This window comes from Leptodactylus fuscus, chromosome 1, assembly GCF_031893055.1.
Source record: "Leptodactylus fuscus isolate aLepFus1 chromosome 1, aLepFus1.hap2, whole genome shotgun sequence".
Taxonomy (NCBI): Eukaryota; Metazoa; Chordata; class Amphibia; order Anura; family Leptodactylidae; genus Leptodactylus; species Leptodactylus fuscus.
Window position 1 is genome coordinate 48,744,024 of NC_134265.1, and position 24,775 is coordinate 48,768,798.

Consider the following 24,775-nt stretch of genomic DNA (forward strand, 5'->3'; position numbering starts at 1 on the left):
GACAATACGCTTGTCGGTTGTAAAGCACCCCAACATGAACTCAGCCATGTCTGCCACAGTGTTAGTTGGCATGACTCCTCTGGCCCCACCGGAAAGTTCAATCTCCATTTCCTCCTCATCCTCCATGTCTACCCATCCGCGCTGCAACAATGGGACGATTCGAAGTTGCCCGGAAGCCTCCTGTATCACCATCACATCATCGGACAACTCTTCTTCCTCCTCCTCCTCCTCCTCCTCCTCCATTAAACGCAGTGAAGCGGACAGATGTGTGGACCTACTCTCCAGCTGTGACGGATCGGATGCTATCCCTAACTCCTCTGTGTGATCTGAGTTATCCCTGATGTCAATCAGGGATTCTCTCAGAACACACAAGAGCGGGATTGTAAGGCTCACCATCGCATCCTCAGAGCTCACCCTCCTTGTGGACTCCTCAAAGACCCGTAGGATGTCACAAAGGTCTCTCATCCATGGCCACTCATGGATGTGAAACTGAGGCAGCTGACTTTGTGGCACCCTAGGGTTTTGTAGCTGGTATTCCATCAAAGGTCTCTGCTGCTCAACCACTCTATTCAACATCTGAAACGTTGAGTTCCAGCGTGTGGGGACGTCGCACAAAAGCCGGTGTTGTGGCACATGCAGGCGTTGCTGGAGAGATTTTAAGCTAGCAGCGGCTACTGTCGACTTGCGAAAGTGGGCGCACATGCGCCGCACTTTCACCAGTAGCTCTGGAACATTGGGGTAGCTCTTTAGGAAACGTTGCACCACTAGGTTGAAGACGTGGGCCAGGCATGGAACATGTTGGAGTCCGGCAAGCTCCAGAGCTGCTACCAGGTTCCGGCCGTTATCACAAACGACCATGCCTGGGCCCAGGTGCAGCGGCTCAAACCATATTGCCGTCTCATCGAGGAGGGCATCCCTCACCTCGGAGGCAGTGTGCTGTCTGTCCCCCAAGCTGATCAGCTTCAGCACAGCCTGCTGACGTCTACCAACGCCAGTGCTGCAACGTTTCCAACTCGTAGCTGGGGTCAATCTAACAGCGGAGGAGGAGGCGGTGGCGGAGGAGGAGGCGGTGGCGGAGGAGGAGGCGGTAGAGGAGGAGGAGGAGGGGGGTGTTCTTCTCGTGTCCCTGCCAGGAATGTTAGGCGGGGAGACGAGGTACACCGGGCCAGTTTGGGAAGCAGTCCCAGCCTCAACTACATTCACCCAGTGTGCCGTCAGTGAAATGTAGCGTCCCTGTCCGCATGCACTTGTCCACGCGTCGGTGGTCAAGTGGACCTTTGTGCAAAGCGCGGAACTAAGGGCCCGCCTGATGTTGAGTGACACGTGCTGGTGCAAGGCGGGGACGGCACACCGGGAGAAGTAGTGACGGCTAGGGACGGCATAGCGAGGTGCCGCAGTTGCCATCAGGTCCAGGAAGGCGGGAGTTTCAACAAGCCGGAACGCCAACATCTCCTGGGCCAGCAGTTTAGCGATGTTGGCGTTCAAGGCTTGCGCGTGTGGGTGGTTAGCAGTGTATTTCTGCCGCCGCTCCAATGTCTGAGAGATGGTGGGTTGTTGTAAAGAAACGCCTGATGGTGCCTTTGATGGTGCAGGAGAAGGAGATAAGACAGGACCAGGGGAGGATGAGGTAGAAGTCAACAAAGTGGCGGAGGCAGATGAAGTGGTGTCCTGGCTCGTCCTCTGGAGTGCATCGCCAGCACAGTCAGCAGTGGCAGTGGCAGAGGCAGAGGCAGTGGCAGTGGCGTGAACGGCAGGCGGCCTTTGTCCTGCCGTTGCTGCCTGCCACTGATTCCAGTGCTTGGATTCCAAATGACGGCGCATTGAAGTGGTGGACAGGTTGCTCTTCTCAGAGCCCCTAATCAATTTCGAGAGGCAAATTGTGCAGACAACACTATATCTGTCCTCGGCGCATTCCTTGAAAAAACTCCACACCTTCGAGAAACGTGCCCTCGAGGTGGGAGTTTTTCGGGGCTGGGTACGAACTGGAACATCTTGGGAGATTCCGGGTGTGGCCTGGCTTCGCCTAAGCTGCTGACCTCTGCCTCTGCCTCTAGCTACCCTTTTTGGTGCTGCACCTGCCTCAACATCCACACTACTTTCCCCGCTTGACATCCCCCCTGTCCAGGTCGGGTCAGTGTCCTCATCATCCACCACTTCCTCTTCCAACTCCTGTCTCATCTCCTCCTCCCGCACAATGCGCCAGTCAACTGGATGCCCTGACGGCAACTGCGTCACATCATCGTCGATGAGGGTGGGTTGCTGGTCATCCACCACCAAATCGAACGGAGATGGAGGAGACTCTAGTGTTTGAGCATCTGGACACAGATGCTCCTCTGTTAGGTTCGTGGAATCGTGACGTGGAGAGGCAGGTTGAGGGACAATGAAAGGAGCGGAGAACAGCTCTGGGGAGCAGGGACAGTTTGGGTTATTGTTCTGTAAAGCTTCGGAATTTTGGGAGGAAGGAAGACAAGACTGTTGGGTAATAGGAGGAGAGGAGGCAGAGTCTGACTGGCTGCTGGACAATGTGCTGTAAGCGTTCTCTGACAGCCATTGCAAGACCTGTTCCTGGTTCTCGGGCCTACTAAGGTTTGTACCCTGCAGTTTAGTTAATGTGGCAAGCAACCCTGGCACTGTGGAGTGGCGCAATGCTTGCTGCCCCACAGGAGTAGGCACGGGACGCCCTGTGGCTTCACTGCTACCTTGCTCCCCAGAACCATTCCCCCGACCTCGCCCACGGCCTCGTCCACGTCCCTTTCCGGGAGCCTTGCGCATTTTGAATTCCTAGTTAGAAATTGGCACTGTATACCAGTAGTAAAAATTGTGGGTGCACGTAACCCCAATATATTCTTTGAATTCCCAGTCAGACACTGGCACTATATGGCAGTAGCAAGAAATGAGGGTATTTGTATTCCCAATATACTCTTTGAATTCCCAGTCAGACAATGGCACTGTATACCAGTAGTAAAAATTGTGGGTGCACGTAACCCCAATATATTCTTTGAATTCCCAGTCAGACACTGGCACTATATGGCAGTAGCAAGAAATGAGGGTATTTGTATTCCCAATATACTCTTTGAATTCCCAGTCAGACAATGGCACTGTATACCAGTAGTAAAAATTGTGGGTGCACGTAACCCCAATATATTCTTTGAATTACCAGTCAGAAACTGGCACTATATGGCAGTAGCAAGAAATGAGGGTATTTATAACCCCAATATATTCTTTGAATTCCCAGTCAGACAATGGCACTGTATACCAGTAGTAAAAATTGTGGGTGCACGTAACCCCAATATATTCTTTGAATTCCCAGTCAGACACTGGCACTATATGGCAGTAGCAAGAAATGAGGGTATTTGTATTCCCAATATACTCTTTGAATTCCCAGTCAGACAATGGCACTGTATACCAGTAGTAAAAATTGTGGGTGCACGTAACCCCAATATATTCTTTGAATTACCAGTCAGAAACTGGCACTATATGGCAGTAGCAAGAAATGAGGGTATTTATAACCCCAATATATTCTTTGAATTCCCAGTCAGACAATGGCACTGTATACCAGTAGTAAAAATTGTGGTTGCACGTAACCCCAATATATTCTTTGAATTACCAGTCAGAAACTGGCACTATATGGCAGTAGCAAGAAATGAGGGTATTTGTATTCCCAATATACTCTTTGAATTCCCAGTCAGACAATGGCACTGTATACCAGTAGTAAAAATTGTGGGTGCACGTAACCCCAATATATTCTTTGAATTACCAGTCAGAAACTGGCACTATATGGCAGTAGCAAGAAATGAGGGTATTTATAACCCCAATATATTCTTTGAATTCCCAGTCAGACAATGGCACTGTATACCAGTAGTAAAAATTGTGGGTGCACGTAACCCCAATATATTCTTTGAATTCCCAGTCAGAAACTGGCACTATATGGCAGTAGCAAGAAATGAGGGTATTTGTATTCCCAATATACTCTTTGAATTCCCAGTCAGACAATGGCACTGTATACCAGTAGTAAAAATTGTGGGTGCACGTAACCCCAATATATTCTTTGAATTACCAGTCAGAAACTGGCACTATATGGCAGTAGCAAGAAATGAGGGTATTTATAACCCCAATATATTCTTTGAATTCCCAGTCAGACAATGGCACTGTATACCAGTAGTAAAAATTGTGGGTGCACGTAACCCCAATATATTCTTTGAATTCCCAGTCAGAAACTGGCACTATATGGCAGTAGCAAGAAATGAGGGTATTTGTATTCCCAATATATTCTTTGAATTCCCAGTCAGACAATGGCACTGTATACCAGTAGTAAAAATTGTGGGTGCACGTAACCCCAATATATTCTTTGAATTACCAGTCAGAAACTGGCACTATATGGCAGTAGCAAGAAATGAGGGTATTTATAACCCCAATATATTCTTTGAATTCCCAGTCAGACAATGGCACTGTATACCAGTAGTAAAAATTGTGGGTGCACGTAACCCCAATATATTCTTTGAATTACCAGTCAGAAACTGGCACTATATGGCAGTAGCAAGAAATGAGGGTATTTATAACCCCAATATATTCTTTGAATTCCCAGTCAGACAATGGCACTGTATACCAGTAGTAAAAATTGTGGGTGCACGTAACCCCAATATATTCTTTGAATTCCCAGTCAGACACTGGCACTATATGGCAGTAGCAAGAAATGAGGGTATTTGTATTCCCAATATATTCTTTGAATTCCCAGTCAGACAATGGCACTGTATACCAGTAGTAAAAATTGTGGGTGCACGTAACCCCAATATATTCTTTGAATTCCCAGTCAGAAACTGGCACTATATGGCAGTAGCAAGAAATGAGGGTATTTGTATTCCCAATATATTCTTTGAATTCCCAGTCAGACAATGGCACTGTATACCAGTAGTAAAAATTGTGGGTGTATATAGCCCCAATTCTATTGCTAGGGGACTTGCAGGGTATTTCTGGGGTGAAGGTGGGGGGGCACACCGTTGGAACGGGTATCGGGGTATATATCGGGTATACGGGAATACACTGACAGTGTATTCCATTCAGGATCCTGGGAAAGCTGGGTTGCGGCGATTGAGCCCGTCAGTGCCACGTTACACTGACAAGCTTCTCCCTGGAATTTAGCTCTTACAAGAGCTGTTGGTTGTCTTCTCCTTCCTATCCTAGCCTGTCCCTGCCTACCCAGAATCTAAGCCCTAGCTAGCTGGACGGAAACCTCCGTCCTCGGTGAATTGCAAGCTCAGAATGACGCGAAGCTGGGCGGCGCTGTTCTTTTAAATTAGAGGTCACATGTTTTCGGCAGCCAATGGGTTTTGCCTACTTTTTTCAACGTCACCGGTGTCGTAGTTCCTGTCCCACCTACCCTGCGCTGTTATTGGAGCAAAAAAGGCGCCAGGGAAGGTGGGAGGGGAATCGAGTAATGGCGCACTTTACCACGCGGTGTTCGATTCGATTCGAACATGCCGAACAGCCTAATATCCGATCGAACATGAGTTCGATAGAACACTGTTCGCTCATCTCTATTTATGACCCCTCCTAGTCAGCACATTAACACATAGACATCCATACGCTGTCACATTATATCCATTCTGTCCTGTCTGGGTGCAGCATAGTCTAGAGCCGGAGGTGCTGAGCACATTCAGATATGGTCGTGGTATAATATTACGTAAACAGTCATTTTATTTCATTCACTTACATGCCCGCGCTTACTATGCTTAGGAGTCCGGTGGGGGGTCCTACATAGTGACTGATGGCCATTACTGTGTGCATGCTAATACAGGGAAATCTGTCAATCCCCGGGTACGGACGCACGCTAGATATACAGTATACAGATGACTACATATTGAAGTAGACAAGTCAATATGAAAAATTCCGATTCACATCGGGGTGACATGTTGGGTCATGGACTTGGTGTCCAACTCTGAATCCGCAATTATTCCACAGCCCTACTCAGACTCCTTTATATGGCTGACAGCCACGATCAGACAGTAAAGCTCCTGTAATTCAGCCAGTCAGCCGGCCATGCCTCTAATGAATTATACATAATCAGTAATTGTATAATATAATTAATCTTTTTATATTGAAACCAGAGTCGGTAACTTTTTTTTTTTTTTCCGACTCCACCCAAAACTGTCCCTGACTCAGACTCCACAGCCCTGGTGACATGGTTGTTAAAATGCTAAGCATATAGAGTGGTAATAATAGTTTTGTCATGAGCAACTTGCTGACGGGTTCCATAAAGCAGTATATTTCTTTATACACTGCGCAAAATAAAACAAACGAAGCAATGCTAAAAATGACCGTTTACGCTGATTTTACATGTTCTGAAATGAGACGTTCCTGTGTCTGGACTCAACCTGTTATATAGTATGTGCAATGTCCTTGTCCGTGCTGGGCGGTTTTTATGTGTATATTATGTGTCGGAACTTTCTGTTTTCCCCAATGGCTTTTCGAATGGTGAAATCATATGAATATGGGATTTGTATGTGCCGAGTGCATTTGTTTTGTAGGTTTGTGAATAATACATACTTTATTTCTGGATATGACCTTTTTATCTCGTGATACATCATCAAAGATTTTCTTTTAGGCTGCAATGAGATTTGGGTATTCAGTAGAGAACCAGCCAGTAATGACTTGTCATTGTCCAATTTCCTTTTGCCTGTCAACAAAAAAATCTTCACATTGCTGATATCATCCATTTTATATTCTCCTCCAACTAACCTTCTGGCCTGACATTTAAAAGAGATTTATACAATCTGCAATAGACAGTTGTGCTTTGTAGACATGATTCCCATACACAGGAGACAGATGCAGACATATAAACAATAAACAGCCTTTGATGGTGATCACCGCTAATTTCTGTAGTCTCTGCAAAATCGGCAATGACATCTCAAGAACGTATATGAAGGTATTGCACATGGTTGTTAACCCTCTCCTGTATTCCACAGTCATCCTGCTCGTCCCAGGAGAAGCTACACCAGTTACCATATCAGCCAACACCCGACGAACTACATTTTTTGTCCAAACATTTCTGCACGGAGAGCATTGCCAGCGATGACAGATGCCGGAACACGCCGCTGCGCCCTCGCTCCAGGAGTCTCAGGTGTGTGGAGTCTGCCACTGTCACAGAAAGAAATAATCAATCTGAATTAGATTTAGTCTTGTTCTAAATGGTAAATGTGATCATATGATGGCCAACCACTGAATACAAATGGTTTACAAAAACATCGTCCGTCTCACAGAAGAATTCCTTTCTGATGACTTTGAATTCATCCTTGCTTGGATGGGGTTTCCTCCTAGGCTTTAAGTTTTACCATCTTTGGTGTACTTTGGTGTGCTCAGTGAAGAAGGATGGACTTCTTCTGAGCAAACTTGAAGATGCATAAAGGGAGTTTGTCATCAAAACCCAACCCCGCAAATAGGTCAATGTCATGTGAATCAAACAGTGTTTTCCCCTTGAGAATTAGTTCCTCCATTACAGTGCGACATCACTGGTTTTGTCAATAGGCAAATGAGTAACATAGGCAATATTCTCATTGCTCCAAAGAGGTCATTTGCTCATTGACAAAATCGGCTACAACTCGGCAACAGAGGCACCGATTTACAAGGGTAAAACACTTTTAGGCTAGAGTCACCGCATTTCAATCTGTGGGACAGGGTTCTTGTAACAAACCCCCTTTAAGTTTATTTAAAGAAGATCTTTCACTATTGGGGCACATGCGGTTTAATATACCGCTAGAAAGCTGACAGTGCGCTGAATTCAGCACCCTATTGGCTTTCCCTTACGTGTCCCCGGTGAAGAGCTATCGGTCCCGGTACCGTAGCTCTTCACCATCAGAAGGGCGTTTCTGACAGTCAGTCAGGAACACCCCTACTAACAGCAGCGTCTATTGTGCTGCACTGTGAGAGGGGGCGTTGTTTAGTGCCCAGCGATGACGCTGAGCGGTGAGGAACGTGCCCGCCCAGTACTCGTCTATGGACAAGCACTGTCAGGAGGGGAGGAGGCGTTCCTCATCCCTCTCACAGTACAGTGCAACAGCGGTACCGGCACCGATAGCTCTTCACCGGGGGCACAGAAAGGGAAAGCTTTCTAGCGGTGTATTAAACCGCATGTGCCCCAGATGGTGAAATGTCCTCTTGAAATAAGAAAATTAGGAACTTGTAAAACAGAAGTTATTGGGAGCCACATTGTATGCAGCTTTTCTGCAGGAAACCGTTTTATTTAGCTGGACACAAAGTCAGACATGCAAGACTTTCTGTCCAGCCCAAAAAAAAAAAAAAAAAAACTGTTTTCCAACAGAGAGGCTGCATACGGACACTGGCGGTTTGCTTTTAAAACCCATTCAAATAAATGCAGTTTCTTTGGGGAATAGGACAGAGACCCGGCAGGTGGAAACAGATGCAAGTGTGAATGCCCCCTAAGAAAGACAGAGCATGTTGCATACAATGCCTTATCTATGTACATTGTGTTACTGCTATGTCTTCGAACTCCAGCAGTATAATAGTGCTCTCATTAAGCCACCAAAATTCTTTTGAGATGACTCTGCATATCTGTCCCATTCTATACAGCATTAACCAGTTTTTTTCCCAGAGGGTAAAGTAGAATATTGCAAGATTTTTATATGTGGATTGTAATAAAATAATGATAATTTTAATAATGGCAGCGACATGTTTTAAAATACATACCCGATTAAAATGTTATTTTCTTACGACACGTTCCCGTTATATATTTATTCACGCCAATATTATATCTTTTCTCCTTTTTAGCTGAAATGTCATATTTTATGAGCTGCCCGTCACAGTGTGCACATTGTGATCTCCTCCTCAATGGGGGGCTGCTCCTCATTACAGGGGAAGATTCACATTGGCCTTTATCCCCTAACTACGCAGGTTATGAATGTGAAATAGACAATAAAGTTTATAGTTGCTAGACGTCATGTTCCTAGCTCTGAAATATAAGTTCATCTAAATGCAGCCGTAGATCAGGGCGCACAGTTTTCCATGCCGGCGTTCTTCAGTTTGTTTTTTATCCTCCATAAGACATAGCGTCCATGTGATTCTGCTTTTTTTTGTGCTGATATTTGTGTTCTTGGATGTATTTGTGCTGATGTATGAACTGCTTTTATACCAAGTGAATTAAAAGACCATTTTGTGTGTTCTCAGCCCTGGACGCACACCCGCCTGCTGTGACCACGAGATAATCATGATGAACCATGTGTACAAGGAGCGATTCCCTAAGGTAATTTTAGACAATTTACCGTTGTGTATAAACTCTTTGCTTTGTATATGAAATTCCATATTTCTCAGTCATAGCCAAAATGGCTCTATATTTAGGTTATTAAGGCCTACAAAGTCTGTGCTTAGCATAATTACAGAAATAACATCGGTGACATGTATTTCATAGGTTAGCGGGGTGAAATAATGAGATTCTGTGGGTAGGTCATCAGTATGAGAAACCCCTTTAATTTCAGCAGTTTGGATTATAACCATGCCACTGAAGCTAAGCTCACCAAGGGTGTACGAGAGACAGACCTTGTGACTGCTAAGGGGCTCTTAGGAAGGGGGCTTAGACTTGGTTAGTTTAACCCCCTTTGTGAAGGGCTCTATACTTATCATCTTTTGCACACAACCTGCAACCTGCACTATAGGGTGTTGGCCCGAAACTTGAGATTCTTGTGATCTTGGTGTCAGTCATAGTAATAGAGGATCCCTTTTTGATGTTTGGGAAAATAATTATTTGCATATTATTTTCCCAGAATTCTTAGCAGGTTATGTATGGTCTATAAGTCTCTGTACAATATAAGGTGGCTTGAAAAGGCAATCTCCATTAAAGGGGTTGTCCAGGTTATCAGATCTGATCGTGGAGGGTTGACAGCTGCCCCCTGCACTGATCAGCTGTAGAGACTGCTTCCAGCGACTGTATTATACGCAACACGGGGCTGGAAGCAGTTGGCTATGTGCCCTGTTTAGTGGCCACATGTCAATACTGCATCTCGTTTCCTATTGAGGTCAATAGGAGCTCAATTGCAGTAACAGCACCTGACCACTATGCACGGACCATCTGCTTCCAGTCCTGATGATGTGTATAGTATGGGCGCCAGAGTCTGACCCATATAGCTGATGCAGGGGAACGCTATCTGCACTAGTAGTAGGCCAAAAATCCAATATACTGTACAACCCCTTTAAGGTGACATTAATATTCCTTCCAACCAACCCCAGTCTTCCACGTACACCACTGTATTTCACAAAAGTTGTTTGCATCCTAGAGTACTTCTTTATGGCACGCTCATCCTTCGAGTCCTGTCATAGGAACTTGATGTTGTTGTTTGTGTACATTTCCCATTTACTTTTACTGATGTGCAGGTGTTATGCCACCATGTACAGTGAATAAACTGCATTTAATTTGCATTTGCTTTTTTGTTTTTTTGTTTTTTTACTATGTGCGCCTTGTTATTGTTGGTGGAGGTTATGTAAAGGCCTTGTTTACACAGCTTGCAAAGTTATGAAAGGTAAATGATGACTTTTGCTTTCCATGCCTATATTTCCTCAGGCCACGGCTCAGATGGAAGAGCGACTTCAGGACATTATCACCAACTATTCCCCAGACAGCGTACTACCGCTACCAGATGGTGTGCTCAGCTTCACTCACCATCAGATCGTGGAGCTGGCACGAGATTGCCTGGACAAATCCCACCAAGGTCTCATAACCTCAAGATATTTTCTGGAGTTACAGCAAAAACTAGAAAAATTATTACAAGAGGTAAATCTTTGTCTCGCTCATGAAATATTCATTATTCCCATATTTGTACCCTAATTCATGAATATCCTTAGGTCAGTAAAATAGACAATGGTAAAAAAAAAAGCAATACAATACAACGGAAATTTTATATTTTCTATGCTTAAAATTTGCAGCTGGGCAGAGCCCGCACATACAGTAGTATGCTCCTTGAAAATAATTTTTGAACACATTCCCTTTGTCCAATGTTATGTACCTGAAGGGAGTCTGTCTCCAGAACCCAGCATGTCAAACCAGCCCCATAGATAGGTCAGGGGAACCTGAATCAAAGTCTGTTTTCCACTTGTGAATCGCGATGCCTCTGTTTGAGCTAGTTCACACGTTTTTTGACGCGGAATCCGCGTAGTAGTAGCGGAAAAAAGAAGTGACATGCCCTATTTTGCCCATTCCTTCAGGCCTACGCATGAGCGGGATGCCGCGCTGCATCGGCATTCCATCACGGTGAGCGCCGCGGAATGTTCACACGCCGGAAAAGGTTTCCGCAACCTTTTCCTCCATGTGAACATACCCTTTTTGAGCAGTGAACGGCTGGCTTTCAGGTTGGGTTCCAACACATAAAGCAAGCTTCCACCGCTTGTCTTGGTTTGGCCACTTGACTATCTGGATGCATTTGACAGGCCCTGGCTGTGTGGGTCATTGCAATAGCTAAACCAGTCTTCTATCACTACATAATCCCTTTAATATGCCAGAATGGGAATTTACTGGTAAACATCGTGTAGCCTGTTGTCCTGCTGAAATTGCCATAGTTGCCAACTTTCTGGTTTGATTCCAACACATAAAAGTGACCACTTGTCATAATTTTGCCAGTTGACTTTGTGGATGTGTTTGACGTGGCCCTGTGCAGTAGTGAAGCCAGCCCCCTACCCTGTGTCTGTAGTGAAATAGAAGGGGTCTGACTGAGCTATTGCACTAGAATTCTCTGATCGCTACTATACAGTCTTAGTATATGCAATGTTCCTTTAAAAAGATGTTGTGCAGACTTTGGGTTTATTGATCCCCAAAAGATGATTTCACATGAGCAATAATGTTCCCTATGGCTTTTCAGTATATTTTCAGTTATGGCATTTTGTCAGGGACACCTCCTCGGCAGCCGGTATTGTCAGGCAGCTGTGAGCTGAACCCCCCATGCTCTGTAATTTACTGTTCATTATAGAAACACAATCGAACCCGTTCTATGTGATTACCTGAAGCATCCTACCTCAATGTAACATATCCAAATCCAATGAGAGATGCGAATACCTGGATATTTCTCGTACTGTTTGCCAACCGGTACCTTAATTATAGTGGAAAAAAAACAAAAAAAAAGTCAAGCACCTGCAAGTCCAGAGTAAAACCTGTCTGTATGATAAGTCCGAGGCTGATGATATTAAAACTAACAAGGATAATCTATCCCAGGATGATCAGGATAAAGTGCCAAACAATCATCAGGAGAGCTGGCGCAGAGCCACAGGGGAATCTGATATTGAAGAGAGAAATAATTCTCTTATTAATGGGGTATTACATTTTCAGCTAATAAAACATATTAATTGTATAATGATACAATTTAGAATGTCCCATTATATATGCTGTGTCACTTCCTCAGTTTTCAAGATCTCTGCAGATCTGCTGTAATGTGATCCCTCTGTTAACTTCTGAGCAGTTTTTCAGTGAGTGCAGGGACTCTGGACAAGACTGTCATCTGTAATAGCCGAGGATAGAGGAAAACGAGCAATTGCTATGCGAGAGGCATTTTTAAATCCATATATTATAAAGTGTTACATTTACATATGATCTTGATTCATAGAAAAAATATGTACATGTTAAATGATAAAATGTTTTCTACCACTAGGGGCAGCAAACTAGATACAGTACATTCATTAAAGAGCAGCAAATACTAAAAAAAAAAAAAAAAGCATTACTTTTCTGTTAAATCCCTTTTGCAGCAAAGGCGCTCCTGTAGTACCCCCATATTCAAACAACTGGCACGTTATGCCTCAGCAGTCTTGTTTCGCACTTGGCGGCATCATGGCTCTGCTGTGAGCAGTGATGTCAGTAAGTGCAGAACTGACCTTCTTTACCTTTCTTTTTGGCTCAACATAGCCTGAAGCACCCTCTAAGTGTGTTGTGCTAGCAGACTCCCTCTGCCACAGAAACTGATAAAAACACAAGGTGTGATCAGAGACTTAAAACAGGACAGAAATAGAGAGTCAAAACGGAAGCCGTGTCTAACTCAGGATAAGACCCAGGACAGGTAGCAAAAGCCCAGAGGCCACAGGAATCAGAGGTATTGTAGAACGCCCAGAGGCCAACAAATTGGTAACCAAGATAGAACACAGACATACCAGACAACAGGACTTGAATAAAAACAAAGCAGACACACATTCTGGCATAAAACAGCATTGAACCGTGTATACAAATAGATCAGAAATCTCTGCTCAGCCACAATGGGACTAAAGAAACAGACTTAAATACATGAAGAGACACAGCGGTAGACAGGAGGAAGTTTAGCAGGTGCTAACACTAATTCGTAAGAGTCATGAGCACATACACACATTGTTAGTAAGCTAGGTGTGCTAAGCAAGGCAGTATGTCAGTATTACATAGCTGAAAGAGCAGATGAAGTACAAGGACACATAATTAAAATAGTGTTTTGGGCCACGGTTATAATTTGCAAGTACAAGGTCACCCACTGAATCACCGCCCTAATGTAATAAGTGCATTCAATACAAAGTACACGTTTTAGAGACACAAATTTCTATCTGAATATGAAATCTAATGGGTGGAGAACAATATTATTATTTTAAATATTGTCCTATAACTACCACTTGTGAGCTTGGCATTGCACATTGATGGGTGTGATGCTGCCAGGTGTGACTGCTGAGGGAGACTGAATTAGGCTATACCTGGAGTATCACCATAGTGTAGCCGAAATGAGATGACAAGTTTGTAAAAATGTTTTGTTCGTGCTGTATGTGTCTATCAAAGATCTGAGATCTCTGCACAGTTTACACTGCTTGTAAGCATTTCTATTTTAGTTTTTTAGTTATAACATGTTCCTTGTGTTTATGAAGAATTTCCAGATTCTACTTTAGATGGACAGGTTAAGTTTTGAGAATAACCTTTCGGTTTGGAATAGGGGTTCAGAACTTTGACTTGAGAGAGTAGCTACAAAGAGCTTCACTCGCTTTGGAGGACCTGGGTATCCATGCATTATTTGGGCAACTAAATGGGAACATTGTAATGCTTCATTTCACCAGTGGTGGTGCTGCAAGAAAGTGACATTTTTGTTCCCGGCTCTAATTATAGATTACAGCTGATTCCTGGGAGAAAAACGTGATAATTTATTATTAGGAGACCTAATAATGGATTGTCCAAAGTTGATAACCCACTTAAGGATCACTTTAAAAATACTTGCCTGTGTTACATACAAGGGTAAGTAGAGGGGAAATTCCTGATTGGTGACGTTCCGACCACTACAACCCCCGCTGATCCTGGAAAGAAGGGGTGTTTTTTACTTGTAGGATCAGTGGTGGTCTCAGCAGTCGGACCCTGACCACTCAACAATCTTACGGGGAGAGCGGACAAATAATTTTTGTATCGTAACGTAAATTAAAGTTGATACACAATATGGAGGATTGTATTGGGGTAGCCTTTCAAAATTTTGGTAAATTATAACGCAAATCTACTCTAGGTTATAGCTGGTATAGAAATAATTTTGTGGTGTACAACTCATGTCGTTCTTAATCAACTTGGCGCCTCTTATGTGAGATTGCCATACAAAATGCCCATCTCAATAAATTCTCCCCCTCCCATGTTCTTTGCATTACTAATGTGCACTCGCCACTTGCGGAGAATTTGTGGTAATTTTGAGACTATATCTCTGCCCTGGCAGAAGCATGCTGTGTATTATATTATTCATTGTAGGAACATTGTGGTCTGTCTCAGGAGTTTATAAACGGAGGTCTTGAGACTTAACAAGCAATTAGAGATAAGAAAGCATAATTCACAGCATTGGTTATAGCCAAGCGGAATACTCCTCCATCTCCATTAGTCATTGCAGACACTTGTATATTTAATTAGAAGGATCTGTCTGACTCCCGAGGGTTACAGTTTGTCTGTTTTGGTTTCATGGTTTTCAACGCTAAAGACAATTGGAAAGTTCTCTAGCCACTGACCACCGAAGACAGTTCCTTATTGTGGTTCTGACATCTCATACATAATAATAAAGATAAATGGTTTCGGCTGCCTGTTGCAAAGCGGGGAATCTAGAATTCATAGCTGACTTCTCAGGGCCTACCAGTCACTGAATATTGGAATGGAAAAATAAGAGACGGCATATGCAGATAAAAAATAATAATAAAAAAAAATCACCGGTAACGATAAATCTTAGCTGCCATTTTTGTTAACAAGAGTAGTTCACTAGGGCCAAGTTATTCAAGAGACTGGCAATTTTGGGAACAATACTTGGCATGTTGACTTACAACATATGGATCCTTAATATGAATTCTATCATGAGTAAGATCCGCATGGAATTTGTATATTCTGAGCCCTGTTTGTCACTCCTCCGACTTGTAGTGATGGTGACCATTGTGTAGGTTATAAGCTCATGTGTTTTCCCCTAATCTTTCTAGGCTCAAGAGAGGTCAGAAAGTGGAGAATTGGCCTTTATAAAGCAATTGGCCCAGAAAATCCTAATCGTAATAGCCCGGCCAGCCCGCTTGCTGGAATGCCTGGTAAGAATGAAACATTTGCATTTGCCTTTTGATCTTTTTATGATTATATATACCAGTGATGACATATCCATTGGTTACATAGCCATAATAGATCTCAAATGAATAGGGCTGACCTGCAATACCAAGTACAGCCACTATACAATGTATGGCACTGTTTGATAAGCAGTGAAGAAGCTGCAGTGATCAGTATCCTACTCCTAGACTGCACCTTTAACGTGACTGAATTATTGACTACAATTATCTAATTCAGGAATTTGACCCTGAAGAATTTTACTACCTTTTGGAAGCAGCAGAAGGCCATGCCAAAGAGGGTCAAGGTATTAAAACGGACATACCTAGGTATATTATCAGCCAGCTGGGACTGAACAAAGATCCTCTTGAAGGTAAGCAGATCATGTGTTATGCGTGCATTATGATAAGTACTTTTAATAAAAATTTAAATGAACCTTTAATTTCTGTGATGATAATTTGCAATTTGGTCATCGGAGGACCTGACATTGTGCAAAAGTCTATTGATCTTCTACATTTTTTTTTTACTAGAGCGTTTTGTTCAGTACAGCTGTAGCATCTATAACTTCAGACTGAGACACATTATGCAGTAGATTGTTGGTGCTGAGTATATGGCCTACTTTACAAATAGTTAGTCATGTTAGTGGCCTCGAAGAGGTAGGTTGCAGTGACTTAGCTATAGGAGGTGGAGTTGTTGCATTCACACTCAAGCTCTAGTCATTCATAAAGAGTTATTAGTGTGGAGATGTAATAAGGTGTCATATAGAAATACGCCTCTGATTTAGTAGAGAGACCAACCACTGTGTAAACTGTATACACACTGGAGGCGGCAGCTTTTTGATGCACCTGTTAGGTTATATACTGTATATCTATAAGGGAACCTAACCAATACAAGGGTATGTGGCCATGTCAGTAGCAATGAATGATTGTTCACAGCCTGAGCACTGGATACAGTTATACCTGCATCAGGTATCATGTGGCAGCACCCAAAGGGTATATTCACACAATGGAAACCTTTTCCGCCGTGTGACTTTTCTACGTGTCTAGCCGCAACGGGATGTTGATGCAGTGCATCGGCATCCGATTGCAGCATCCCGCTCCCAATTATGCCCGGATGAGTGGGCTTAATCAGGAGTGAGTCTCGCACTGTGGACACCGCGGCTGATTCAGCTGCGGGAAGATAGGGCATGTCCCTTCTTTTTCCCGCTAGCTGAAAAAAAAAAACTCCCATTGAAATAAGATGTTTTTTCAGGAGCATTTTGAGGCAGATTCCGCGTCAAAATCCGCCTGCAAAAATACTCTGTGTGAACATACCCAAATACAGTTTCCAAGAACTGATAGAAATACAAACCCTCCTCTGGGAACCAGGAATTGCCAAGGGAGATGTATACCAATCCTGATCTGTATTATAGTATTGCTATCCTGCTTTATCAAGGCTTCAGCCAATAAAATTGGGCTGTCATTTAATCTCTTATCCTCTGTTAGTAATGAAATGACTCCGTCTCAGTCTACACAGCAAAGCTGACAAAGACAAAAACGTCTCCTGTCAAGACTTCCCTAGCAGCCGCTATAAAAACTGGAATTTTTTTTTCCTGTTTTTTCTTGATTTTTTTTATTTATTTATTTTTAATGTGCAGTCTAATGGGGGGAAAAAATATTTTTTGATGAAAGCCTGATTTAAATTATGTAAATTTCTGAAAGGACAATGTGGCGATCTCTATATTTGCAGCCTGTAGCTTCAGGTTAAAGTCTAGACTCCCTTACAACGGTTTCTTTAAAAACCTGTGCAGTGACATGGAAAGTTTTCCTACCGAGGCTGTACAGAACTTTAAATAAGATCAATAGAAATCATTTTGTAATGCAATAAGAAGAGCAGACGATATTAAATAGCTGGTACCAGTACCTAATCTTGTTGCCGGGGACATGGATATTTTATGAGCAGCATTAAGATTCCACGTTTGCCGTCAAACAGAATGACTTTAAAATGATATCTTTTTGTTAGCAGCTGAGCAATATTACCTTCAGCGGCGCGCTGGAAAGAGCAGGGCTTCATCTCTTATCTGCCAAATTGTTACCTTTTCATAATGTTTGCAAACAAACAAGTTGAAGGGTATCCATGCTGGTAGCCGAGGATCTGAACCCAGCAGCAGCTGCCTTCATGATGACCAAATATTCCTAATAGAGTAGTCACGCATGAATTACCGGTTGATAATAGCACATGAATAGACGCGGCTTTGAAAGCTGGACCACAACAGATTCATCATCTGCTAGATACCGGTGCATTTCTCAAGTGTTCCCTAGAGGGAGATTCTTTTTTTTCCCTTCTTCCCTCCCCCCGTGGTTTTGAAATTGCCGTCTTTACCTTCTTTTTCTCTGTGTCTGTATCGCCGGTCTCCGGAAATGGATTCAATCAATGACATAAAATAGGCAGATGTTTAATGGTATTTAGATGAGTTTTAAAAATCTCTTCAGGCATTTCAAAATGGTTCCCGGGATTCTCGCTTTAAGTGCTGACTCTGGGATTCATTCCATTAATACCTACTGTTTGCAGATATTATGTGCTTTCCAAGATAACTGCTATTGGCCAAGGCTTCTTTTCAAAAGGAATTGTGTTTTTCGCCTGGTTCGCCGTGACATTCGCTACTTTCGGCAAGACATTTTCAATAGTATTTTGAGAGATTTGAAGGAGACATAAAAGAATTCATGAAACTGAAGCGGGACTCCTTCAAGTGCAAGAATAGGAAAGGCTGGGAGAAGCAAGGAACTTGTGATACATGATCCATTCAGTATTACCCCTGCCTGGTAATTGCTGACAATAATATAATTTGTTTTTTTTACACATGGCGAGACCATGTAAGGTCAGAAAAACTCTCCCTCGGTTCTATTTCATGTTACTATATGGGCTGCCTGAATAAGTCAACCCATTTCCTAACGATAGCCACCCTAATGATCAGCTGCCTGGCCATATATATAGTGTTACAACCATGTAATAGATGTACCGGCGAGAGCAGGAGCTACCCTAAAATTGTCGTTTCTGTCTATTCTGTTGAACATCCACGTACACTACAAAAAAAACACATTTTGGGGGTAACACAGTGGCTCAGTGGTTGGCACTGCAGCCTTGCAGCGCTGGAGTCCTGGGTTTGAATCCTGCCAAGGACAACATCTGCAAGGAGTTTGTATGTTCTCCCTGTGTTTGTGTGGATTTCTTCCCATTCTACAAAGACATACTGATAGGAGAAAAAAAAAAATTACATTGTGATCCCTATATATGGGGCTCGCAATCTACATTTAAAAAAAAAAAAAAGCAACACATTTTTTTTTTTTGGGGGGGGGGGTTAACATTTTTTTTTTTTTAACATTAATTTTTAAAATAATTTTAAAATAATTTCAAATAACTTTTCAAAAACATAATTTCTGCCTATCATATGCAGTTGTAATTGGAATCTTAGCTGTATTGCGTTAAATGTTTGTTTTTTTTATTAATTTATATATTAATAGATTTGTGGCTATTTTTGAAGATTTAACTAATTGCTAAATAATTTATGACTGACTGAAGTTAAAATGTTGTTTTTTTGCTCATAATTTTAGAAATTGCCCTACTGGCAAATTATGACAGTGGAACAGCAGAAACGCCAGAGACTGATGAATCTGCCAGTGTAAGTATCGTACATCGGGAAGTTTTTTGGAAACATGAAATGGTTATATAATAAAAAATGTTGTTCCCTTTAGTCTTTTTAGGTTAATCTGCAGTGATAAGTTGCCCTTCATATTGTTTGTGTATTTTTACACAATTGATTCTTTGGCCCTGTTCACATTGGGCAGTCCGGACTGGAAGATCTGAGATGTTCATCGGTTGGGTTTCTCTACCCAAACCCAGATTGTACTGTGTGTGGGGGGGCACCATGGAGCAGATTGTACTGTGTGGGGGTCACTATGGAGTAGATTGTACTGTGTGGGGGGCGCTATGGAGTAGATTGTACTGTGTGGGGGGCGCTATGGAGTAGATTGTACTGTGTGGGGTGTCACTCTGGAGCAGATTGTACTGTGTGGCGGTCACTGTGGAGGAAATTAGACTGAGTGGGGACCCTTTACTATTTATATCACACAGTATCTGTTTTACAGCAGACGTGATACTACAGGTCCTATAAAACAGATCTGTGTGATGGTAAATAATGAACATTAATTGTTCAAAATTAAAAAAAAAAAAAAAAAGCAAAACAAAGTTGTTCGTATAATTGAAAGCCCTGTAAAGCCCCATTCACACGACTGTATTTTGCAGGTCCATAATTGTCCGCAATTATACAGTATTAAGGTTAAATTGCCATGTTGGCACTCAGTGATACTTTAGTGGATTTTGGGTTGCAGATTGGGCACTCGGTCTCTAAGGGCTCATTCACACGGAGTAAACGCGGTGCACAATGCGCTGCGTTTACGGGACGTTTACGCGGCGTTAACACCACCGCAAACATGCACCGTCAAAATCGTTTACTCCGTGTGAATGAGCCCTAAAAGGTTCACCATCACTGCACTAGGATGTACAATGATATGAAAAAGTGAATGTAGCCTAACTGTTAACCATTTATTCCTCCAAATTTCTTCATATACATAAGCATCGGCCATTTTTATCTGGCTTCTTATCTCCTTTGAGAACAAAGAAAGTACAGTGTTGATATTCAGCATGTCCGATCCTTGTTTCTTCCAACATCTTGTGTTGGGGGAGAGTCGGCACAACCGATTTTAGATAAGACAGACGACTATTTCCGCTGATTTGTATCCATCTTTACTATTACATGTATGGACCTCTTCACGCGTTGAGAATCAAACAATAAAGTACAAAGGAGCAAGACCAATGATACATCTACACATTGGATATAGCCGAACATTTTCAGTTTAGGAAAGCAGCCTGTGGAGCGCTCCACTTGTACTGCATTATTTCTACATAAACTGAGCTGTTGAGGTTACAGAAGTCACTGTCAAAGGAAATTTCTCTTTCCATTTAACTTCTATGTTCTAAATTTCTTATTCTAATTTCTTGTTCTTTTCAGAGCTCAAATCGGTCGTTGAAAATGAGAAGAAAGCCTTGCGAGAGCGACTTTGAAACAATGAAACTCATCAGCAATGGAGCATATGGGTGAGATTTATGTTGGCAGAAGATAAGCTCACATAGTTTCTAAGGGCTTGTACGATGTCTTAGTTTACATTGCTCATACATTGTTGCTTCCTGAGATGGTTTTCTGCTTATGCTCCTCCATTGGATGTTTTTGATCATTTGGCTTCAAAAAGCTTTACATTTACAACATGAAACGGGCGGCTTTCTGGTATGTGGTCTGTAGATTTGATATATTTGGAGGCTTAGAGATAACTTTTCTTGGAATTTGTTTTAAGAAAACAAATAAGGAATTATACAACTTTATTCCACTAATTTGTTGTTATTAAAGGTTCCACTCCATTAGGCCTCCGACCCTTCTCCCTGCATATTGATGTGGTTTTGCACATGCACTGCACTATCAATAGTACATGTGAATATGCAAAACTTTGTAATATAGGCTATTTAAGAAAGCTGAGTTGTTGTTTTTTTACATATTAGTCTATGGAGAGGGGAGGGGGAGGAAGCGGCTGTTGGAAAAGACACAAATAACTGTAGCTGTCAAACTACGGGTAGGAAGGTCTTTTAACATGGCTATGTTTCAAAATAAGATTGTACAACTCCACAGCATAAGGTGATAAATAACCCTTCCCACCCTTCCCTTCTCCATAGAGTTCTGTGTCTGAACTGGAAATGAATTACATGTAAATAGTCTGAGTGAAGATAAGGGAGGAGGAGAGGAGCCTAATAAATGGAGGGGGAGAGGAGCCCAATAAATGGAGGGGGAGAGGAGCCTAATAAATGGAGGAGGAGAGGAGCCTAATAAATGGAGGAGGAGAGGAGCCTAATAAATGGAGGAGAGGAGCCTAATAAATGGAGAAGGAAACAAATTTCCTTATTAAGATAGATTACAAATATATTATTTCTTATGTTCACCTGAACTATTCGTTTAGGAAAAATTCTAATAATTGGAAGTATGGTTTAACCTGGTCATACATTTTAGGTACGACTGACAGCTGCATCACACATATGAATTTTTAGCTGAGTGTGCATGTATTCCGAATGGAGAGGGGAGTAAGATGCTACCAGACCGCTCCGGCTGCAGCTTATTGCCCTGAGAATAGAAGGATCGGGTATTCTAGAATCCAGCGGTCCCAGGCCTCATCTCCCCAGATACACACCACTGGGGGAGGGGGGAGGTTAGGTGACTCTCATACATTAGTCAGGTATTCCCACTAAAATCTACATTTTCAGCCAACATTTGTTATGCCCATCTTAAAGGGGTTGTTCAGGTATTGGAGCAACCTTTGTGGAGGCAGAGTTGTAACATAAAAATATAAAACATACTTGCTATGCCACCTCTTTTTTGTTTCCAATTCCTGGACAACCCCTTTAAGGTTATCCTATCCATGATGATACATCAAATCGAAAATGAATAGTGGCCACCCTCTTTTATTCCTACTAGAACAGACATCATGGGGCAGGAGTGCGAGGTATGGACAACAGCCGTTTCGTGACTAACTTGTTTCTTCTGGCCCACTTACAAGACTGATGACATGTATCCCAATCTCTGGAAGGCATCCCAACCATAATATTGAGCCAGACAGATTGTTTGGGTGACCTCAGTATGTGACACCTGGCGGCTTGCCAAGCAAGTACCAGGCGCCGTGCCTAAGCCCAAGCCTTTAATATAACTGTACGGGCACACTCTATCCATTGCGCTGTTATATAAAGGCACATTCACATTAATTGTATCCAAATCAGATGGAAAAGATGTTCATGTCCCATAGCCAAGAAGAGAAATGTCTCATGCAACGTATTTGTAGCCATCTCGAGGAAGTTCAGTGTCACAAACTGATCCCATAGGAAACTATGGATCCAGTTCCCTCATCCTTTCAGTCTATATATCTTTGTTTCCACGTCTTGGGCAATTTACTTTACATAGTCTTAGAAGAATGGTGACAGAATTCAGATACTGTTGACAACGTCTTGCTGTTTTTACTGTGATTTGTGCTCTTAAGATAGAGATAGGAGTCTAGGATTTTTATTGATGGGCATCTTAATCATCCTGATTGCCGAGAATATTGATGTTGGCATCTGAAATGGGTATAGGCATTGTGTCTGGGCTAAATAGCATTGCTTTCTGAAGAAATTTGCAGAAATTTCAAGAAAACAACATCCAGACTTTCCTTGGCTGAGTGCTCGGTGTTATTGTAGACATGCATAAGTCATATGTGGATACATTTACATACGTGTGTTTTATTCTCTGTCTATTCTTTAGTTAGAAATCAGTTTCCGTAAACTCTGAGCAGCTTTTAATGAGATTTAGAGTATAAAGAAAGAGTGAGTCATGGCAGATTACAAGCATGTGGGAAGGCCAAGATATTTGTATTGAGGGGATAGATCTTGTAATTGCAAAAATAGCAGCTGGTAAACAAACAGATGATATGGGTTTAGAGAGCTGGTATGGGATCCTGTTAAAGGCACATCAGACCACACTTGGTAGTTCAGTTACGGCTCTCTTCACACCATTAGTGGGTCTTTATATGCTCAGTATACGTACTGTATGTCCTAGATGTTTTCAGTGGTATTTCCAATAGGATTGTCGAAAGGTTGAGATCACAACTATACAGTTATTTTGTATATAATACAGATATATCTATATACTAGCTCCTGCTTGTGACTTTGTCTGTGTGGGCTTCGGAATTGGGTCCAGTAAGAAATGAAAAATGTGTGAGTAATAAAAAATAATTTGCCTGCTCTGACGTTTCGGCAGCTGTTAACCTGGCCTGCCGCTGAACTTGTTCCTCGTTCCATGCCTGTGATTGTTCCGGTATCTCAGCAGCTCGCTGGGACGCCATATAATGAGCGTGTTGTTGGCGTTGATGATCCGCCTGCTCTGATGTTGTGGCAGCTCTCAAGCTGGCCTGCCGCTGAACTTGTTCCTCACACCATGCCTGTGATTGTTCCAGGATCTCAGCAGCTCGCTTGGATGCCATATAATGAGCGTGTTGTCGATGTTGATGATTCACCTGCTCCGGTGTTTTGCGTGACGCCTAGTCATAACTGTCATCACGACAGGGGTCGTCACTGGCACTACACACCTTGGCACCTGGCGCTTGCACTTTAGATCCTACCAAAGCTGGCCAGTCCTATGGAAATGCATCTGCACAGTATATGACTTCATTCCCAAGTTTGATCAGTGACTGAACAGCACACGCAATTGTAAGAAACTCTGTAATATACCTGATCAGAAAGTTGTTTCCCTCCGTCCCTCCCTCTGCTAAAACAAGTTTCCCTGTGAAAATCCCTGCTCTATCCGTCTCAAGAGCGACTGTAGGTCACATGTCTCAGGAGCTCACCTCTATAAAAGTCAAGGGGGAGGAGTGAGCCGAAACTGCAGGGGATCAAGAAAAAAGCCTCAGGAAAAAAAAGGGAGAAAAAGCTAAATAGAAGTTTTTCTGTAACAGCTAAATATTTTATTCACATCAGTACAATTTAGTACTTCTCTCTATATGTCCTGCACAATCCGGGTATATGTTGTATGCATTTTTTGTCCACCATGTGAGGCATCAATAGGACTGCACAAGGTCCTATCCAACCTAAGGATGACCATATTAATATGATAAAAGTAATCCAACCACAACGAGCTCCAGCAAGGTCAACTAACCCCTAGGTGTGGCCGCCATGTCATCTTCTTGTTTGTCTGAGTCACCGTGAGTTCACTTTGCAGTGTGAAATTAGAGGTCGATTGTATACACCATTGTGAAGTCACACGATGAGTCAGTGTTGTATCACATTCACGAAGACTACAAGTCCATTCTAGAGCAGATAGACGGGTTTTTAGAGCCATATGTTACAGTAGCTACTGTAAAATATAGCTCACACGTGCAGGTACATGCTGACATACAGTATAAAAAGTCAGGATATAGGCTGGGGCCATGCCTGGTGGGACATGTGCTCCAAGGGCAGGCGGACAGCCAGCTTGTCTGCCTTACAGGGCTAAGTGAATTGGAATTTGTTTGAATATCCATGTACACGCACAAGCACAAGCATAGACCTCAGTAGAAATATCCTGAAGCAAATCGAGAAGAATACTCTGTATTGTTAAGTTGGAATTTCACTGAATATTAGCGATTTATACAATACAGATAA

General features: G+C 42.7%; 1 protein-coding gene across 6 annotated transcripts in view; it reads left to right on the forward strand.

The window, feature by feature from the left end:
- Positions 1-24,775, forward strand: part of MAST4 (microtubule associated serine/threonine kinase family member 4) — a 370,078-nt gene that overhangs the window by 299,819 nt on the left and 45,484 nt on the right. For all 6 annotated transcript variants that reach the window (XM_075269800.1, XM_075269803.1, XM_075269804.1 and 3 more), the window contains 7 exons: positions 6,963-7,117; positions 9,178-9,253; positions 10,565-10,774; positions 15,421-15,522; positions 15,773-15,905; positions 19,123-19,190; positions 20,580-20,665. In XM_075269800.1, the coding sequence (XP_075125901.1) occupies positions 6,963-7,117; positions 9,178-9,253; positions 10,565-10,774; positions 15,421-15,522; positions 15,773-15,905; positions 19,123-19,190; positions 20,580-20,665 (830 nt within the window). The remainder of the gene's footprint in view (positions 1-6,962; positions 7,118-9,177; positions 9,254-10,564; positions 10,775-15,420; positions 15,523-15,772; positions 15,906-19,122; positions 19,191-20,579; positions 20,666-24,775) is intronic.